Genomic DNA, 21,929 nt, shown 5'->3' on the forward strand with positions numbered 1-21,929 from the left:
TCACAGAGGGTCAATTCTTCAAGGCAAAAGAATGGACTTTATAGAACACATAAAGAAAACAAAAAAGAAAATTAACGGAAACACAGACATAAAATAAAGATTTAAAAGGTATATGAAAGCTCCACAAATACTGTCTCATACCTCTGCCTTTATTTTCTGAGAATGCAGTGCAGAATTTACCCTAGCATTGGCATATCGCCATTGCAAGAGTCGATTGTATAGCAACCGCGACTGATGAACATCTTCTATGTGATTTGCAGCCTTCTTGCCTCTCTTAATATCCACAATAAACCTGAGGACAGATGTTGAACTCTGAGCTTGCTTTGATGGACTGGATGGTCTTACCCGAGCAGGATTGGGTCCTCTAGGAGGATTGACAGCCTTTGCTTTGGCTGGACCGACTCTAGAGGCAGAGGGTGATGCAGGACTTGATCCAGGAGTTGGCAAAGATTGATGTTTAACAGCAGAATTCCCTAAAGTTTCTCTCTTCAATGAGGCTGAAGAAACTGTCTTTTTTATCTGTGAACTATCAACAACTGAACAACCCCGGAATATTATTTTCTCACGTTCACGAGATACACATGTTAACAAGGCACAGGAAGTTTCTGGTAAAGGTTTACTTGCCCCCTCCAAAGATAATCTCCTCAGGTTTGGTGAACCTGCTACTGAATGGGTTAAAGAAGTTCTATTAGTCTTATCAGTGAGATCAGTATTTCTTTTTAAAGCATTGGAGAACACTTTTCCACCTGTTCGGCTTGGCCATCGATGCTGATCCACCAGTTGAGTATGTAAACCATCAACTGGTCTGGAATTCTCTGATTGATCAGTAGAATTCTTTCCTTTAGGTGGGCTCCTCTTCCTCTCTGGTGTAGGCTTCCTTGAAGCCGGTGGTGCTTTGCCCTGTTTAAGCACTACATTCACTGATGACTTCAAATTGCGATCAGAAAGACCATGAGACACTGGTTTTTCTCTCTTACATATAGGGAGAGAAAAGGTATCAGATTGGAAAGAAACACTGAGACTCCGCACTGTAGATGGCCATAAAGACTCTGGTAACTTATTACCTAGTATCTTTTTTGATCCCAGTAGCATTTCTGCAGTTGTATCCTGGACTGGAGTTGATGCACGTGGACTTGGAGGTGATAATGGAGTGGTAGGACGCTTCCTGTCAGCTGACGCTGACCTCTTAGTTACTGATACAATTGCCGATGTTGTTGTTCTAGTGGCATTTGGCGAAGGGCAACGCTTTGGACCGGAGGCTGTAGATGGAGTAGGTGACCTATACCTAGAACTAACTTCTCTGGTTTGGGATCGTCCAGTGGTTCCATTTTTATTGTCAGCATTCACCAGTGGTGGTCTTCTAGTTTCCACTGTGGAGCGCTTCTGTAATGCTACCCTTGATTCACACACATCCATCCAAACTACAGATTAGACCACATTGATATCCCCTTCATATGCTATTGATCAAAACACTTTTTGACAGGCTTTTACTAAACCGAAAATTAAACAAATAAGTAACCAGAACAATTACTCTAAAAGCAGACCCTTTCCTGATAAAAATCTGCCATACAAATTTTAAGCCAAAAGTAAGATACCAGGGATAGAAAACTAAAGAAAATAAGAGAACAATGCTTGACGAAAAAGTAAAGGATGTTAGAAGAATACATCTTTACAGAGTTCCAGATCTGAACCAGATTGAATATGATTACTTCAACCAACAAATGCAAATGGTTTTTCCATAATCATCAAAACTGGCATAAATTCTGTAAAATCACGCCCACCAAAAAGATAGTAAAAAAATGAAACATCAAAAGAAGAAAAATCAAATAATAGCTGATGAAATTCCCTTCCTTGGAAATGGAGAAGGGTAAGAGTAGAGGAAGAGAATAGGGATATGGGAATAGAGTAAAGAGAAGGGTGTGTAGGATAAAAATGCCTCTTTCTTGTTTGTCTCTCTCTCTCGTTTACTCTTTTGTTTTTGGTCCCCATCTTTTTGTCTTCTCACACGAGAGTGCCATTGCTCTGAGGGCTGAAGCTACACACACACACACACACACACACACACACACACACACGTTCACTCAGCAACATTGACAATGGGAGCCTTACTGGGCTGTTCCCTCTTTCCCCTAGCCACCTTCTTTACATGAAAGGGAATTCACTGAAAGTGCCAACCCACCCCACCCATGTGTGGGGGTGGATTGTGGGGGGCGGGGGGGTCCACACACAGGCAAACACGTATCAGTGTATGATTACACATAATGAGCCTTTATCAATGGAAATTAAAAACTGTGGTTTTCCCAAAATCATGAAATGGAAAATCTTTACTGTCAGATTCATAATTTTTTAACTATAGTTCACTATGAATTAACTAATTATATATAAATTCAAAAAATGATTAGAGCTAATTAGTATGAAAATGATGATAAGAGTTATCTTTACTAGAAATCATTGTTCATCCCCATGAACGCGCAGTACAATATATACACGAAACACCAAAAATAAAAAAAATCTCAATTCTGAGAAATTATATAAAAAATATTTTTCTCCTAGTTTTTAACAATATAGATCATTTTTAAAATGTAGTTTAATTTTACAGATTCAGGAACGGAAATCAATAAATATTTGTTTTTTCATAAAATCCAAACTTGATAGATTGAGGAATTTACAAGGATAAATTACACGCAATAATTTCTGTACTTTGTCAGACTTTGTACTTCTGAGTAAATCTGCAGATTTCGCGTTTAATCTCATACATAAACCATTAAAAAAAAAAAATCAGATAGATTTATTAGGAAAAAAAAAAAAAAAAAAAATTAAAAAAAATCCACCAAAAGGCAGAATGCAAAAAACCACATAGTTAAGCCAAAAAAGAAAAGTATATATATATAAGATTCAATATAAATAATTACCTGTAATTTCTCGTAAAGAAGAAAATTGGGTGTGTGTTTCTTAATAGAATAATTATGAGAAATTAAAATAAATAAATATTATGAAAAAGGAAGAAATGAAGGAAATTTCAGTTAAATAAGGTTGAGAAATGGAGCCAGGAGAGAGGAGGACGTTATTTCGCGCCACCTCATTATTTGTTAACTGGTTTATTTTAATATTTTTTTCTTTCTATGCTTGTGGAAATGTCAAATTTACCCCAAACGAGGATTAAAATTAGATTTTAGCCAATTTTGATTAAAAAGAGAAAAGAAATATATTGTTAAAAAATTGTGAATTTCATAAAATATATGATTCAAACTTATTATTAACTTTAACTCAGATAAAAATTTATATTTTAATCCATGTCAAGGATGAGTTTATTGTTTCGTACGACGATATCATCCTTGATTATTTTACAATTAAATGGAAAATTTTCAATGTTTTTAACTTGGCATAAGTATTGATCCGAGTAAGGTACAGAAGTAAAGATTAAATGGTTAGACTAATTTTTTCACCAATTTTTTACAAGCAAATTTTTTGATTGAATTGATCGATTGATTTGTACAATATCAAGGGATTTGCGCTTAGGGGTAGTAATGGAAGTGACATTAATTTTTATAAGAGTGTTTTTTTTTTTATGTCATCAAATTAAATGTAGTTTGTTTTTTTTTTTCCAAGATTAGGTATTGAAGTGCTTTAGAAAGAATATAATGCATATTAGAAATTATTTTGAAAGAATGAAAAGTAGTCAAAGAATGGCGTTAAATGGAGCAAGTAGTGTAACTTAGCTCGTTATTGTTGGGCTCGACTTGTGTTTGCCTGTTGAAGGAGTCGAGCGTGAGCCGCTTGCCAATTCTCATCAATAATATTTTTAATTGAAGTTGCATTTTTCACTCAAATGACGAGTCTATTAGTGAGCCAATGCCCAAGATAATAATTGCTCGACTTGCTAGTGAAACAAGCCACTTGTTCTTCTTAACACCCAACATCAAAGTGAGTTGGAAGTTTTGAATAATATTAGGTGGAAAAGTAGGCAAAGAGACTAGTGTCTTTTTCTTTGTACTTTCTTTTGGTAAATAGTCGATAAGAATGGAGACTTTTATGTCCTCGATAAGGAATTTAAATTAAAACATTTGATTGTATGATCAAAAAACAATACTATACTAAATCACAAGAAAAAAATATGTTAAAATTTTGTTAAATCGAGACATTTTAATCCTCAACATTTAGCCCGTGACATGGGCAGTTCAAATTAAAGCCGTGAAACAAATAGCTGGTAAATTAAAATTGGAACTAGCGCAATTCATAGAATTAGAAGCTTTTGCACAATTTTGCTTTGGATCTCGATAAAACTACTCAGAATCAATTGACAAGAGGTTGAGCCAAATGGGCCAGCTTGGGCCAATCTCTCAAAACGAGGCTTGGCCCGACCTCAGCTCGATATCTTTGAGTTACGACCCAAGCTACAGCTGCTCGAAATGGCGAGCAAAATTGACAATCCTACTAGGATGACAACAAGCATGGACTGATGACAAGGAGTCATGATCAAGTTAAAAAAATTAATTACGTTAAACTTACTTTAATAATATGTAATAATCACAAATGCAATGTTAAATGGTCCCAAATTTATTTTTTTTGGGAGTAGGGTACCAAAGACCAAATAATAAATGGGCTCTCATGTGCTTGTACCTTGCCTGCACATTATAATGACAAAATCAATTACTATATGCTTCTGCGTGTTCTTTTCTAAGGTTGACCTACTTTTGATATATGGTTCAGACATTCGAAAATAATAAGATTCACGTGGAACCAAATTCATTGGAAATCACATATTGTCTTGACTTATTATTTGGCATGGAACAAATAATGCAATTTGTTAAAGGGTATAATTGTCTTTATCTGCCCTTTAAACATAATTTTTCGACAGAAATTGTCATTTGGGACAAAGCATGCTAATTAATGAAAAGTTAATAGTATTTGTGCAATGAAAATATTAGGGATAAGCTTCACAACCTTTCGCGCGGTATAATTATGAATTCTCAACCTTCAAAAGAGAGGTTCTAAATTCCTAATATACTTAAATATAGGTACCAAACGATCAAAACCACCAATGTGAACGTTAAAATTGCATGAGAACTTTTAATTGAGCCGGAAAGAAATGTGAATTACTTTAACAATTTCACCCTGCAATTTTAAATTAAGTGAAAGTCGCGTACAATTTTAAACATCCACGTTAATTATTTCAATCATTGACAAGCGAGATTTACATATTTAAATAAATTGAGACCCAAAACCTCACTTCTAAATATTGTACACACCATGTGAACGATTGGGAACCCAACCCAAAATTTTCCTTTTTTAAAATGAATCAAATGATCCACATGCCTACCTGGCTATTGCTTAGAAAAGCAAATTTCTTCTTTTTTAGACTTAGCCAAACTAATGACCACTACTCGTTCTCATCTAATGGTCCAAATTAATCACATTAGATTGGGCCATTTAGTAACATGTCCAATATGATGATGAGTTTATAAATAGGAAGTTTCTTCTAATAATTTTTCTTTTTATCCACATGATTCCAGAGGTTTTGAATGGATCGTTAATTAAGCATGAATCGTAGAGTGTACAAAGCTCCAGTCATAATGTTAACATGTATGTGGAAAGATGTTATGCGGAGGATCAAGAAGAATTTTAGAGCTTTGTTCTTGGAACACCATCAGGTGCAAATAAGGCACTCATGTCTCTATTGGGTTGTGATGAGCGATGACAGATGACAGGAAAATGGGACTCGATTAAACTTTATAATCAAAGAAAAATAAAACCCAATTCCACAAGACATGACACAATCTGTATCGAATCATCCTTATGGACTCGACAAGTGTCGTGCGTCAATGGTAGATACCAGCTAAGTGCCGGACCCACCACCAGGCAACTTTGACTGTGACATATTTAAAAAAAAAAAAATTTGACAGAGTTCCTTTTGAAATATGTACTAAAACCACCTGAAAATAATAATAATCATTTTTCTCAAATTTGTGCATAAAATTTAAAATAGGGTACACCAGCCCCTCAATACAACTATTTAGAATAAAGTGTACGAGTATGATATTTGCTCTCTAAATGCACAACTTTTATAAAAATGCAGCGAAACCATGATATGGATATGCTTTTCGACAAGAGATATATGTATTCCAATAAATGAATTATATAAACTACCAAAAATGAGTTATACAACTAATGATAGTGCGTGGCTTGATTTGGCAGATCAACAGGCTCTATCGCTGCTCAACTCAGCTACTATTTGAAAAGGAAAAGGTGAAAAGATAAATGAGCTTATAGCTCAGTGAGTAGATAATTTACAAATAAATATAATTTTTCATTTATACATATTTTCTGAAAATTCTTGCACTATTAAAAGATCTAAAAATTTTGAAATCTGGTAACACTTTTAAAATCAAACATGAATGCATCATAAAATTCTTTGTTCTTTATTCTAGCAAGCAACTGTAAGATATAATGAATATGATAACAGTAAATATAAGTGAAAATATCATTTCACAGTACTATAAGCTGAAATCATTACTCTACAAACTAAATAAGCTAATTTCTGTAGCATGAAATCTGATAAGATGTATAATACTGAAAATTACACCAAAAAGGTACCCGTAATAACCTTACTTATGTATCGGTTAGTATCTATATACATGGCAAAGCTATTCGATTCTAAAATTCTATAATTCTTAAATTCTTAAATTCTGGTCATACGCGCGTAAAGCTATCTGGTCATACACTATGGAAACACATTCACACAAGTGTAAACAAGGGTAAAATCACCTGGGTAGTTTCTAATGATTTTAAAAATAACTTTAAATATACTGAAATATATTGATACTGAAATAGTATGCCAATGAAATGATTTAATTTTAAAAACAACTGTTTATAAATCAACTTTATTCGAAAAATCATGCTATCAAATCAACAGTATGAAAAAATAAATTTTTTGATTTAATATAAACTTAATAAATATTAATTTCTAAAAAATAAGTTTATATCCACTCACCAAGTTATAGGTTGATCGAGACTTCAATCTTCTCGTTGCCTTCTCACATTCAAATACCAAGTATGACATCTCGGCTCTCGCACTCATCCCATGAAATCATATCTCATTACTAAGGTGCTTTAAACATCTTTTCTACCATTAGAATGATAATTTACTAATAAGAACTTGGAGTCTTTTATTTTCGATTTAATGTCATAATCCCTATTAAGCTCACTAATAACATATTCACCTTTATATAAGTTATTTCAAGATTTAATCCCCAATATTTAATACTTAAATTGGTTTTCATACTAAAAATCCAAGAAAATCAAAAGACTAACGAAATTGGCACTGTATTTCCAGCATATAGAAATATGGTTCCAATTTTTATATAGGGCCTGTTTGGGAGCGATTTTTCTTCCCAAAAAATTGATTTTTTGATTGTTATTTCATTATTCCAACCGTCATATTTGACTTATTCTCTTACAGGTGGACCCCACTTTTCTCCTAACGGTCAAAAAATCAATTCTCAAAATTATTCCCAAACAGGCTCATATTGAAAACAGTCACCAAAATCATTGACAAAAATAGCACTTTCTGGGCAGAATTTCAAAAATAGCACCTGTGCATTACCTTGCTCAAAAATAGCGAAAAAATGTCTTAAATAACAGAGAAATTAAACCTCAAATCCTCAATCAAGTGATTGATATCATATAACTACAACAATTTTAAAGAGTAAAGCTATAATTTACAAACCCTTTTCATATTCTTTGATTTCAACATAAATCTTCCAATAAACATTTCCTTTGCAATAATATTTTTAAATACCTCAAATACATCTTAATAACCTTTAATTTTTGCTAACATTCAAACATATGAAATTGTTCACAATCTCTAAAATCAAATATCATCCATTAATAAATAAATATTTTGCTTACCTTCAAGATGAAATTGGAAAACAAATAACCCAAACTTGAAAATCTACTGTCCTCTTTCTTTTCTTCTTCTTTTCATTCTCTTTTTCTTCCTTCCTTTCTCTCTTTCTTTCTACTGTTTTCTGCTTCTCTTCCCGTTCCTTGAAGTTACTGTGCATGTATGTATGTGAAAAATGGAAATAATAGCTTAGAAATTGCCACTTGTAGTCCACGTTACCAATAATTGTAAAGAAAGCCCTCTAACATTCTTATAATAAAGCATTAAATTCTAAACTTTCAAAAAAATATAAGTAGATCCCCAAAATTAAATTTCATCCATCTAAAACCCTTAAGTATTTTCAATTGTAAAATAAACCCCAATAAAATACTTTATTTCACTTAAGTCCCTATTTGACTTAGAATTTGACAATTCAATTTTTAATTTTTGACTAGTAAAATTTGGGGTTGTAACAAGACAAGCCTAAAATATACCGCGGGCCAAGTCTAATCGGCCACTTGGAGAAAAGTGCCCATTGGACATGTTACTAAATGACCCAATATAATGGTTTTAATTTGGACCATTAGATGAGAACGAGTGCAAAATAATGGTGGTCATCGTGTTATATATAGACAAAGATAGTACACTTGGTTGTCCTAGTTTTTGGTAAGAAGTCTATCAAAACTCTCTCACTCCTATAGTGGCTACTCTATCTTTGGATGCTTGCTTTTTCATCTCTTTGTGAGAACTTGTTCTCTATACATTCTTTTGTGACTGTCTTCGTGTTGAGAGAAAATCTCTAGTTTCTAGAATAGTCAAACTAGAGCTTGAGTCCTTGAAGTGTTCCTTGTGAGACAAAGGTAAATTGAGCCCTTGCTGTCTTAGCCACTGTTGGTAGTGAAGAAATTGTATAGGCTGCAGTCTAGTTGGTGTGTTGATTTCTTGTTATTTTTGTGTTTCAACTTGACAATCTTATGTTTGATACAATGATTTGAGAATTGAGATTTGTACTATAGGGTCCTTCCAAATAAACGTAAGAAATATCCGCATAGTTTTGATAAGCTAGAGGCTTGCTGCGTCATATTTAACTAAGGATCCTACTCATCATATCATCTTTTCACATATTAGTTTAATCATACAAATCGTGAAGATTTGTGGCTGATTTAGAGGATTATATCTTGTGAATCCTTAGATCTTTGTCACTATATGATAAAGCAGTTTCAGCGTGGTTTGTTGGAGTTTTTTGGCTTCTAAAGTGGTTGACCCATTTGGAGAAAAAGAGAAGAGAGAGAGAGAGTTTTTTTCCTTTTTCTTTATATTTTTAATATTTTAATAAAGCCTAATAGCAAAAAAAATCCCTACATTTCAATTTTTTTTTTTATATTTTCATCCATATTTTCACGTTTTATTGCGGTTCACCAATTTGAAATGTAAGAATGTTTTGCACACTATATATCAAACGTAAGGTCGTTTTCTGCTATTAGGCCTTTTAATAATTATTTGGACTCAATTGCTCTTTTTAAAACATTTAGGAGTGAGATTGTAATTTATTCTTTATTTTTCTTTTCTTTTTTGTTTTATTTAAATGAGAGGGTGTTTTGGTCATTTTACATAAAAATAATGAAAATGACGTTTTCTATAATGTTTTTTTTTTTATATTTTCATCCATATTTTCACGTTTTATTGCGGTTCACCAATTTGAAATGTAAGAATGTTTTGCACACTATATATCAAACGTAAGGTCGTTTTCTGCTATTAGGCCTTTTAATAATTATTTGGACTCAATTGCTCTTTTTAAAACATTTAGGAGTGAGATTGTAATTTATTCTTTATTTTTCTTTTCTTTTTTGTTTTATTTAAATGAGAGGGTGTTTTGGTCATTTTACATAAAAATAATGAAAATGACGTTTTCTATAATGAAACATTGATATAAGTGCGAAAATGCCAACAAAATGAAAGGTATGGACGTTTTATACAGTAACGTTGAAAGGTATGGACCTTTTGAGCTAATTACCCTTGAGTGGAATTTGGAAGTGGGAGTTTTGAGTTAGTGTTTGAGCAAGAGAGATGAAATGAAGAAGCCTCGAAATTGTGGGTGATAATGGACATTGCTGGTGGAAGAAGCCAAGAGACCATTTTTTTGGACCGGATAAGGGGAAAGATGGTTTGAGATGGGCTTTTGAAATGGGGGTACTTACTTAAAAGTCAAAATTAGGTAGGGAACAATATATATAAGAAACACATTTCAAAATTAAGAGCATGTTCGGTGGTGATTACGAGAATTGATTTTTTGATCATTAAAAAGAAAATTGGATCCCATCTGTGAGTAAAGAAGTAAAAAATGACGACTCGAATAGTGAAACAATGATCAAAAAATTGATTTTTTGGTTTGAAAATTTGCTGCCAAACGGGGGGTAATAAACTTCATAAAACTTTTCAAAAATCAGGTGATAAATCATTTATTAAATTTTTCATTATAATATAATATAATTAATCACACCAAATTTCAAATTCAAGCCCTTCCCTTTCTCTCTACTCTCTATCATTTCCCTACCCCTTCTCCCTATCGAAGGCGGTCATTGGCTTCGACGACCGCTTCGGTGACAGCTTCGATAACTTTTTCGGTGACCGCTTCGATGACTGCTCCAACTCCATCGATAGAAAAATCTCCAAAATTGAAAATCGTTTCTCTTTCTATGCTCCACTGTGGAAAACTTCAAAAATTTATTTGTGACTAGATTTATTGTTCGTGACTATATTTGTGTTTTATGTAACTATTTGTGATCAAATTTGTTTTTGCTGTGATTGTCTAATTTATAATTGTATGTAAACAATTCATTGACCTACGTTTCTGTGATTTACTGTGACCAAATTTGCCTTTGATATGACTAACTGTAACCAATTTGTATTTAATATGATTTTATGTGACCAAATCAATCTTAACTGTGAACAAGTCACAACTGGTCACAATAAACAAAAAATTAGTCACAAACAATCACAATGAACACATACTTGATCACATAGGGTTAACACAAACAAATTTGTACACACCTCAAACCAAAATCATAGTCCACCACCATCACCACCTCCAATGCACCATCACTAACACCTTTAACTTAAATCAACGATCATAAACACTAAATTCACTTAAAATCTACAACAACGATCATTACTACCATAATTTCCACCAATACCTTCCAAAAACACCAACCAGCACTACCGCATTTTCAAATGTAGATCAACACAATTGCAGATTTACATCATCGACAAAAATCTGTACATGACAATCACAGCTATCATCGGAGACTGCAACAACTCTAATTGGAGCCAAAGCTTCACATTTCGATCCCCACGTATTGCTGTGTTAGCACCACCAGCTCAATCACTCCAAATTCTCCCATTTTTGAATCCATAAGTAATAAAAAAAAATGCCCAAATAAATTTCCACCATCCCCACAACCATTCATAGAAGAAAAAAAAGTCACATTTAAGGTATAAATGATCACCACCACCACCACTACCAAAATGTACCAACCACCATCCCCACCATTACCAATCCACCATCAGACTTTGGCCACCACAAAATCCACCCCAAAACTCTGGCCATCACAAATTAGAAGGGAGAAACAAAAAAACAATTGGGGCGAGAAGAATAACCAATAAAGAAAGACACTATAGCAACCATCATACCACTACAATTGCCACCATCACCATATCCACAACTACCACCACCACCTGCAATCCATCACGTCCACAACAAATGAAAAATCTACACCAAAAATCATATCCACTTGCTGTATTTTTTTCACTGGTTATCACTTAAACAAGTAGCACATAACATATTTAAACGTAACTTCTCAATCTCAAAAGCAATAGTTGACTTTTTAAAAATCTTATCATTCTCATTTTGACACTTCATCTGCATGTAAACTATTATATAATCATTTATGTACTAATAAAATTATTCTTTATTGATTAAAATACCATACCTAATTGGGAAAATTATCCCATACCCTACCTTTAAAGTTTGAATTTCAAAAATCAAATCTTAATAACATCTTTTCAATGATCAAGTGATTAAGAATTATTAATTTATACCATCCCGATAAATAGCTTCTTCAATAACCCACCTACCCCTGACCTCGATTCCACACACAATCAACTCTAATTCATTTTCCTTCATTTCTATACCCCTTTATACTTTGCATAATTTTTTAAAAATATTTTATTTGATTAAAAGAACTGTAAAAGAAGCTGGCATAAGTAACTTCATTTGAAAGTTTTTCTACAAAAAGCATAAGCAAGTAAAAGCAAAATCCTATCAAAAGGACCCTTAAATTGGTATAAGAAAGTGTTAAGGAAAAAAAATTGATTTCGATGTGTTGATTGGTTTAACTAAGGTGGAAAAGTAAAATTAATCAGTGATTACTTGGTATGGTAATTAACACTAGTGATTAATTGGTATGGTAATTAACACTTCAAAATTTGGATCCCCAAATCTGTAACCTTTGTCATTTAGGCAAACAAACCGAAATTTCTGTAGGAAAACAAGTCGCTAGTGGATGAAACTAATTGTATAAGTTTTATTCAATTACAATAACCGACTATTAAAATTAATAACCACAGGGCAAACGATTTCAATTTATAAAAAAAAATCCGTTTCAGAATTTTCCAACGGCTGAAAAAAAATATTTTAGCAACACAAAATCATAAATATAAGTTAACTGCAGGCTAAAACTGTAAACGATGAATCTGAAAACTGCACACTATGGAACTACAAACTACATGAATTAAATAGTAATGAGAGAATAATCTGTAGAAAGAAAACACAAACTGTAGCAGATTTCAAATCGAGGCCGTGCGTGCACAGTTTCCTTAAAACAGTTTTGCCCTCTCACCGTAAGTGCTGGAGGTTCAGTTCGAACGGCTATCTCCTAGGATACAACGGTAATAAGCAGAATTCGAGCACCGCGGTCCTATTCCGATGAACTGATCTAGTATCTAAACAATATCACCACAAGAACAAGACCTTACTGGACAAGGAATGCTGAAAAGAAGAAACTTTGTATGCAGTAATGTAGGTGAGATTTTCGAGTGTGTTAGATTGCTGGAGAATGAGCCTTTTTATAGGCATATTGCCCATTAATATTGTGACCATTGGGAGTCTATTGGAGTTACTTTCCATTAACACTGTGATCATTGGGAGTCCATTGGAGTTTTTTCAGTTTAGAAACTCAAAAGTCATTGAAAAAGGCCAAAAAAAATTGGCAAAACGTGGGCTCTTCGATGGGGCCATTTTTGTCTTGTTCGGTCCGACAGTCGTGTGCGCAGGTCGCGCCCGCACCCAAGTTCAAGGTCCGAAGGCCATTTCGGTTCGTGATTTGCACCCCCTGCGCGTGCATATGGAGAGAGCCTCTATGCTACACATGATTACACATCTCCAGAGCATAGCTATATATAAAGTGGTTTGAATTTCCTTGGTTTTTCTATGTGGGATAAATGCATTTTTTCCCACAAAATCAACTTCCAATGACCAACTTTGAGCTTCAATTTCTCATTCATTCGAGCTTCATTTTTGGCAAATAAATACATGAAATCGATGTTCTCGCAGAGGAGAATACATATCAACTTTGATATTCTACATTGGACTAACGGGTCCCATCGAACATTGTGCCAAAAGTGAGCCACTCATTCAATTTTTTTCAATAATCCCCCACGTGAATGAAAATTGGGAGAGACATGAAATGTGAGACACAAGACTTGGTGATAAAGTTCAGCAGTTGAATCTTGCATAGGATAGGTAGGTGTTACCCTTTGAATCTTCCCTTGTGAAAGCATATTTACTTTACTGGCTGACCAGTAGATGCGACTAGCTGACCAGTAGACGCGATGTCCTTGAACTGTTCTATCGTTTGTGTAAACGATGATATACCTCACACATGATTCTTCCTAACATAATCCAATTCTCATTGTTTTGTTCGTTTTGGCGATGAACATATGCCTCGTTCTGTGAGAGTTCTTAAGAATTGAGCCCCACACAATTCTCTTAGAAGCGGCCCCACTTCTCTCTCACATAGGTGATTTCTTATTACAAGTAACCCGCATTACTTGGCTCGATTTACGACGTATAAGAATCATTAAAAGCCTATTGCTTAACCTTCAACCTTACGGGCATCACTGTTACATCATAGGAATGGACAAGAGGTAATACCCCCACAGTGATTTTATCAAGTCTTTACAGTTAGGTTTTCCCATTGAACCTAGACTAGGGATCTCCAGTCAATTAGGTTGGATTTTCCTTTGTAATGACTTATTCTTTCAATGGCTTAAATCCCATTCCTTTCGATGATTTCATAACTAACTCTCTATTTAACCCTTTGGTTAGCGGATCCACAATGTTATCTTTTAACCTTATATAGTCAATAGTGATAACTCCAGTTGAGAGTAGTTGTCTTATGGTATTGTGTCTACGACGTATATGTTTAGACTTACCATTATATATATTACTCTGTGCCCTTCCTATTGCTGATTGACTGTCATAATATATGCAAATTGCTGGCACAGGTTTTGACCATCTTGGAATATCCTCCAAGAAGTTGCGCAACCATTCAGCCTCTTCACCACATTTATCTAGAGCTATAAACTTAGATTCCATCGTAGATCTGGCTATAACCGTTTGCTTAGAGGATTTTCACGATATGGTAGCACCACCCAATGTGAACACATATCCACTGGTGGATTTTGAGTCTTTTATATTAGATATCCAATTAGTATCCTTGTATCCTTCAATGACTGCTGGATATCTAGTATAATGTAGTCCATAGTCACGAGTATATCTTAAGTACCTTAATAATCTTACAATTCCTTTCCAGTGATTAGCTCCTGGATTACTCGTGTATCTACTCAGTTTACTAACTGTGTAGGCTATGTTTGGTCTAGTACAACTCATTAAGTACATTAGACTTTCGATAACTCTCGAGTATTCTACTTGAGAGATACTTTCTCCTCTATTTTTAGACAGATGTTGACTCGTATCTATTGGTGTTCTAGCCAAGCCAGTATCATCCTTATGGATTTTTCTTAAAATTTTGTTCACATAATGTGACTGACTTAGAACAAGCACATTTGATATTCTTGAGATTTTCACTCCAAGTATAACATCAGCTAAACCCATATCTTTCATGTCAAATCTCGAGTTTAACATATTTTTAGTGGATTCAATCATCTTATTGTCACTACCAACAATAAGCACGTCGTCAATGTAAAGACATAAGATGACATATCCATCGTTAGTGTTTTTGACATAAACACATTTGTCACATTTATTGATTTTAAATCCACTCTCAATTATGACATTGTCAAATTTTTCATGCCATTGTTTTATTACTTGTTTCAAGCCATATACCAGTTTACAGACTTTCTTTTCCTGTCCTTGTGACGAAAACCCCTCAGATTGTTTCATGTAAATTTCTTCTTCTAAATCTCCATTTAGGAAGGTAGTTTTAACATCCATTTGATGTACTTCAAGATTTCGCAAAGCGGCAATCGCAAGTATCATCCTAATAGATGTTATTCTCGTCACTGGAGAATACGTATCAAAGTAATCAAGGCCTTTCCTTTGTTGTAGCCTTTAATTACTAATCTGGCCTTATACTTCTCGATAGTTCCATATGCTTTCATTTTCCTTTTGAAAATCCATTTGTAGCCTAGTGGTTTACTTCCTGGAGGAAAATCCACTAGCTCCCATGTATGATTTTGTAGTATGAAATCTATTTCACTTTCAATGGCTTTTTTCCATTGAGGTCCTTCCGTGGAATTCACTGCTTCTTGATAACTTTGAGGTTCACTTTCTACCATATAGGTCAGAAAATCAGGACCATGAGATTTTTCTGTCCTTTCCCGTTTGCTGCGTCTAACCTCAATCTCCTCTTCTAATTCTTCGTTTTGACTATTTTCAGTTTTTGTCTCATATGTTCATTTAGAGGAGTTTGCTTCCTCTTTGGATCTGTATGGAAATACTTCTTCAAAGAATGTAGCATTCCTTGATTCCATTATCGTGTTTTTGTGTATGTCTAAAATTTTTGAATCATACACAAGAAAGCGATACACACTGTTATTATGTACATAGCCAATGAAGATACAGTCTATAGTTTTCGGGCCTATCTTTACCTTCTTTGGTGGTGGAACAACCACTTTAGCAAGACACCCCCACACTCGTAAGTGTTTATAGGTGGACATTCTTCCTTTCCATAACTCATAAAGGGCCTTTTCCGATTTCTTTCGGGCACCTTATTTAAAAGGTAATTTGCTGATAACATAGTTTCCCCCCACATGTTCTGAGGTAACCCAGAACTTACGAGTATTGCATTCATCATCTCTTTTAAGGTACGATTTTTTCGTTCGGCAACACCATTTTGTTGCGGTGAGTAAGGGACGGTAGTTTCATGTATGATTCCGTGTTGTGCACAGAATTTAGCAAATGGTGCTTCATACTCACCATCTCGATCACTTTGCAACACCTTAATTCTTATTAAGTTGTGATTCTCAACTTCATTCTTATAGAGAATAAATTTCTCTATAGCTTCATCCTTACTTTTAAGCAGATATACATAGCAGTGTTTTGTGCTATCATCGACAAAAGTAATAAAATACTTGTTGTCACCTCTTGTTTGTACAAGTTTTAGATCACACGTCACTGTGAACTAAATCTAGTGGTTCTGTGTTCCGTTCAATTGATTTAAACGATGACCTTGTCAATTTTGTTTCAATACAAGTTTTACACTTATGTTTGGAATCGTTATTGAACTTAGGTATGCAGTTAGAGTTAATTAGTCTTCGTAAAGTATCATAGTTAATGTGTCCTAGTCTACCATGCCACAAATTGGAAGAGTCAAGCAAATAAGCAGAAGAACTTGCTTTATTCATTTTTGGTTTCACAACCATTACATTGAGTTTAAATATACCGTTGGAAACATAACCTTTTCCGACAAACATTCCACTTTTTGGCAGAATGACTTTGTTTGACTAAAAAACAATGCGAAAACCATGTTTATTCAAAAGCGACCCAGACACTAAATTCTTGCGAATTTCCAGCACATAAAGCACGTTGTTAAGAGTCAATTCCTTTCCCGAGGTCATCTTCAGAACCACTTTTCCTTGACCATTGATTTCAGAAGTTGCTTAATTTTCCATGAACAACTTCTCCCCGTTCTCAACAGTTTCGAAAGTATCAAACATCTCTTTATCAGAGCACACATGCCTTGTAGCACCAGTGTCAATCCACCACTCTTTATGGTTTGAACCCACCATGTTACTTCGGAAATGACCGCTACGAGATTCAGCTCCGACACATATTGTGCCATGTAGTCAACCACGTTCGCTTCTTTCTTCTTCTTCGGTAATCTGCACTCCGAAGACTTGTGACCCACTTTATTACAATTGAAGCATTTCCCTTGAAATTTCTTCTTGACAATTCCACCTTTCGGTCCTTGCTTGGTTCTTTTGCCACCGGATGGCCCAGACTTATTTCTGTAGTTCTTACTACTTTGACCAAGCTCCACAACATTGACTTCGGCCACACCAGGATTGAAACACTTCTTCTCGAAACTCTTGTTGTCTTCTTCGATTCGAAGTCTAACAATGAGTTCTTCAACGTTCATTCCTTTCGTTTGTGTTCCAAATAATTCTTGAAATCTTTCCACGCGGGGGTCAATTTTTCTATAATTGTAGCCACCTGCTTTGGAGCAGTTTCAGTCAAGAATCTTGCAAGATTCAAGGTGGTCAAGTAAAAAAGCATTTTCTGTTGCTACCTTTTGAAATTCAAGCCATTGAATTTCTCCGATTTTTCTCCATGATTAATCGGAACAATTACAGTTTGGCCAGTTTGGCTCACAACATGACTTGGCATTCTAGCCACAGTCTGAGTCACAACGGAGCTTGGCCCTTGAGCCACATTAGAACCCACAGCCTGATTTCCAGCGGGAACATTTTGGGTCACATCCATGTTGTTCGATTCGGTTGCCATTTCTGAAAACAAACCAAATATTAGTTCCAAGAAACCAAAATTCAGTTAAACCAAAAACCAAATCTTGTTTTTCGAATTCACGAACTGTCTTAAACTTGTAGGAAAACAAGTCGCTTGTGGATGAAACCAATTGTATAAGTTTTATTCAATTACAATAGCCGACTATTGAAATTAATAACCACAAGGCAAACAATTTCAATTTATCAAAAAAAATTTAGTTTCAGGATTTTCCAACGGCTGAAAAAAAATGTTTTAGCAACACAAAATCAGAAATATAAGTTAACTGCAGGCTAAAACTGTAAACGATGAATCTGGAAGCTGCACACTATGGAACTACAAACTGCATGAATTAAATAGCAATGCAAGAATAATCTGTAGAAAGAAAACACAAATTGCAGCAGATTTCAAACCTAGGCCTGTGTGTGCACAGTTTTTTTAAGACAGTTTCGCCCCCTCACCGTAGGTGCAAGAGGTTCAGTTCGAGCGGCTGTCTTCCAGGATACAACGATAATAAGCAGAATCTGAGCACTGCGGTCCTACTCCAGCGAACTGATCTAGTATCTGAAAAATATCACCACAAGAACAAGACCTTACTGACAAGGAATGCTGAGAAGAAGAAACTTTGTATACAGGAATGTAGGTGAGATTTTCGAGTGTGTTAGATTGCTGGAGAATGAGCCTTTTTATAGACATATTGCCCATTAATATTGTGACCACTGGGAGTCCATTGAAGTTACTTCCCATTAACACTGTAACCATTGAGAGTCCATTCGAGTTTTTTTAGTTTAAAAACTCAAAAGTCATTGGAGAAAGCAAAAAAAAATTGGCAAAACGTGGGGCTCTCCGATGGGGCCATTTTTGCCTTGTTCGGTCCGATATTCGTGTGCACAAGTTGCGCCCGCACCCAAGTTCAAGGTCCAAAGGCCATTTCGGTTCGTAATTTGCACCCCCCTGCACGCGCACGTGGAGAGAGCCTCTATACTACACATGATTACACATCTCCAAAGCATAGCCATATATAAAGTGGTTTGAGTTTCTTTGATTTTCCTATGTGGAGTAAACTCATTTTTTCCCACAAAACCAACTTCCAATGACCAACTTTGAGTTTCAATTTCTCATTTACCCAAACTTCATTTTTGGCAAATAAATACATGAAATCGACGTTCTCGCGGAGGAGAACACATATCAACTTTGATATTCCACATTGGACCAACGGGTCCCATTGAAAATTGTGCGAAAAGTGAGCCGCGCACTCAATTTTTTCCAACAATTTCATCCTTCCTTTCTTCATCTTTGTCGCGCAAAAACAGAGATTGAAAACTTAGGAAAGGATTTAGCCTCCCGGTGGACTATAAAAAAATTAACGATGGTGAGAATTTGATTTTAGATTAATTAGATTTATCCCAGGATACTATACATAATTTATAGATCTACTACAATGAATTCTTCATTCAACCAGGAATCAAACAGAAGCATAAATGTTCTAACAGAAGAAGGACCTCGAGCATTTGTAGTTGAAAACACTTTCACCGAAGAGAATGCCAGAGACTGAGAGATGAGGAGGGAATCGACTAAGACAGTAGGGAAGCTTCAATTATCCTTGTTGTCTTCATCTTGTCCGAGCATGAATTATCCCTTAAAAATGGTTCTCTATTAAGTGCCTTTCCAAAATAAAGTAAGATATGAAAGCATATTAATATCATGTTTTGCTTTGTTTATTTTGTAGACAAAGCTTGTTGTTTTGGATAGTATCACTCTGGATAACTATCTAAAAAAATATTTAAAAAGGCTAATATGAATCCTTTTGTTTTTTTTTTTTTTTAAAGCTAAGCCAAAGATATTCGAGGATTTCAAAAGCTAAAAATCGTGGTTTCATAATCATGAAAGTTTAAGTGTATTTTGTCATATAATTGGAAATTTAATGAGTTGTGTTTACAAAACCTTCCCCACCTCACTACCTGCCTATTACCAACAGTAAAGTACTCATGGTATGATTGAAAAAAGCCTCTTAAATGCAATTCCACTATGCAGATCATGATTTGCTTCATCATTAGTTCATTAAGATGATAATAGTATATCTATAGATTAAACACTTCGCAATGATCAAGCTTGTAACTGGAGGATAATAATTCATTGATAAAGATGTTCATTTTGCGCATATATCATAAAGTTTGCATCATATTAGTTGCATTTTGATGCGGCCAAAAGCAAATTATTGTGATAATAAAGAATGTGATCAAATATACGTTGATCTATTACAATAATACCAAACAGTTGGTGATTAAAACTAATTGATTCGTGCACAAATACTATGAATTGATTCTTGGTCAACAAATAATTAATTCACCGATGAATACAAATTCGAATTGAAAAGAATTGAAAAATTCCCCAAATTCTATAATTTTTTTCAATCAATAGCAACCCACAATATTGAAACCCTACTAGTCTTTTAAATACTCAAAACCTGGAAAACAAATAATATATTATAGGCTTACGTTTGGTTCAGTAAAAAATAAAATAAAAAATGATTAAAATCTAAATTGAAATCAACAATTAATTTTGGCAGCACATTTGTTTCGCGCGAGTGGTCGCTATCAATTAAAAAAGGATCAGACAATTGTGTAAAGAACAAATATTTTGAGACAAAGTCCCAAAAATGGGTGTTTTATTGGCGATGACTTTACAATTGGAACTAAACAGAATGCTTCCAAGGGGCGCAAGCACACGAGTACTGAAAAGAAATGTTTAAGTCTAAACTAAGAAATTGAAATTATATATTCTCTGTTTTGAGAGTATTTGATTCGGGGTCTTTTGCTCTATGTCTTTTCTTCCTTTTATATTCCCTTGACGATCTCTTCATGATCAACCGCTTAGAAACTGCTTAATTGCTTTATAACTGCCCACTTTCTTCATGGTGGCCAACTTATCGTGGAACTGCCATCTCTAATTGCTGCCACTACTCTTTGTCATTCAACCGTCTTCAACTGAACATCCTTGAATCGTGGAACGTGATAAGATTACTTAATAACTACTTCGATAACTGCACTTTTGGATAACCATAATATCTTATGTTTGCTAAGATCCTGGGCGATTCGAAGGTTTGGGCGAGAACAGGGTCATAACCTGGGCGACTGCAAGGCACTTCATTCGCTCAGATCTTGGGCGTCTTGCAAGTTTGGGCGATGGTGTTACCGCATTCGTGGGCTTCCACTGCATTCATTAATAACCCTATTTGGGCCTTTATTCTGAATTGCCCAATTGGACTTCATTCTTTGGGCTATTCGATTTGGGCTGCACTTTTAGCGTGTCAACAATTACCCCCAATATGGCAGAATTAATACCAATTATTAATTTTTGCTATATTCACTTTGTGTTTCCCAGCAACATTTGAAATTTCCAAGAATTTCAATCATTATTTTCTTCCATAGCCTGAAAAGGCGCGACGTTGCAAAGCCTTATAACCTTCAAATAGACGTCATTTCATCGCACTACTAAATCACGCCTCATTGTTTCGCGCTTCTCTCTCGCAAAATTACTGTTCATCTTCTTGCTTCTCTGCTACGTTTCTCAAGTTAACTTCAACAAAACTTTGTTTCGTTCCCAATGGCTGCTTCACAATCCCAATCTGGTGACTCTTTCGATTTCGAAGACTTCCAGAAAATCCTCACTCGGCCATATATAACTTCGAACTTCCTTACACCAGCCAATGCCGAACTTAATGAGTTCTATCTAGGTCCTTCATTCAACAACGCCGAGGCCGTCGAACAAGTGGCGGTGGGCTAGTTGCTCACTTGTACTCAAAGCCCTCCGTTTCTAAATTCTTTGCCAATGAGGCCGCTTCGCAAAAGAGGTATTCGCACCTAGCCTAAATCTGATGTTGTTTTTCGTAGATGGCATGCTCACCTTGTGGGCCATGGTCCTACTAAGGCAATTTTTGATAGTGCTAGGATTTCTGATTTGTTAGAAATCTATCTTCAACCCCCTACTTTTGATCCAGCGCTTTTCCCTATTGCTTTAAGTTTT

At 34.9% G+C, this 21,929-nt stretch overlaps 1 protein-coding gene across 4 annotated transcripts; it reads right to left on the reverse strand.

Annotated features, from left to right (window-relative positions):
- Positions 1-125: 125 nt before the first annotated feature.
- Positions 126-3,049, reverse strand: LOC111365979 (AUGMIN subunit 8-like). Of its 4 annotated transcripts, none has more exons than XM_022986578.1 (3): positions 2,913-3,049; positions 1,666-1,763; positions 126-1,561 (listed from the first exon to the last, which is right to left on the reverse strand). In XM_022986578.1, the coding sequence occupies exon 3, from the start codon at positions 1,414-1,416 to the stop codon at positions 136-138; it is 1,281 nt and encodes a 426-aa protein (XP_022842346.1). In that variant the 5' UTR covers positions 1,417-1,561; positions 1,666-1,763; positions 2,913-3,049; the 3' UTR covers positions 126-135. The 4 variants fall into 4 exon arrangements, with proteins under 4 accessions (XP_022842346.1, XP_022842345.1, XP_022842347.1 ...); XM_022986577.1 differs by having other exon boundaries at positions 1,666-2,035; XM_022986579.1 differs by lacking the exon at positions 2,913-3,049 and having other exon boundaries at positions 126-665; positions 747-1,561; positions 1,666-2,790.
- Between the last annotated feature and the right edge of the window lie 18,880 nt (positions 3,050-21,929).

The sequence above is a fragment of the Olea europaea genome, chromosome 17 (genome assembly GCF_002742605.1).
Source record: "Olea europaea var. sylvestris chromosome 17, O_europaea_v1, whole genome shotgun sequence".
NCBI classification, from domain to species: Eukaryota; Viridiplantae; Streptophyta; class Magnoliopsida; order Lamiales; family Oleaceae; genus Olea; species Olea europaea.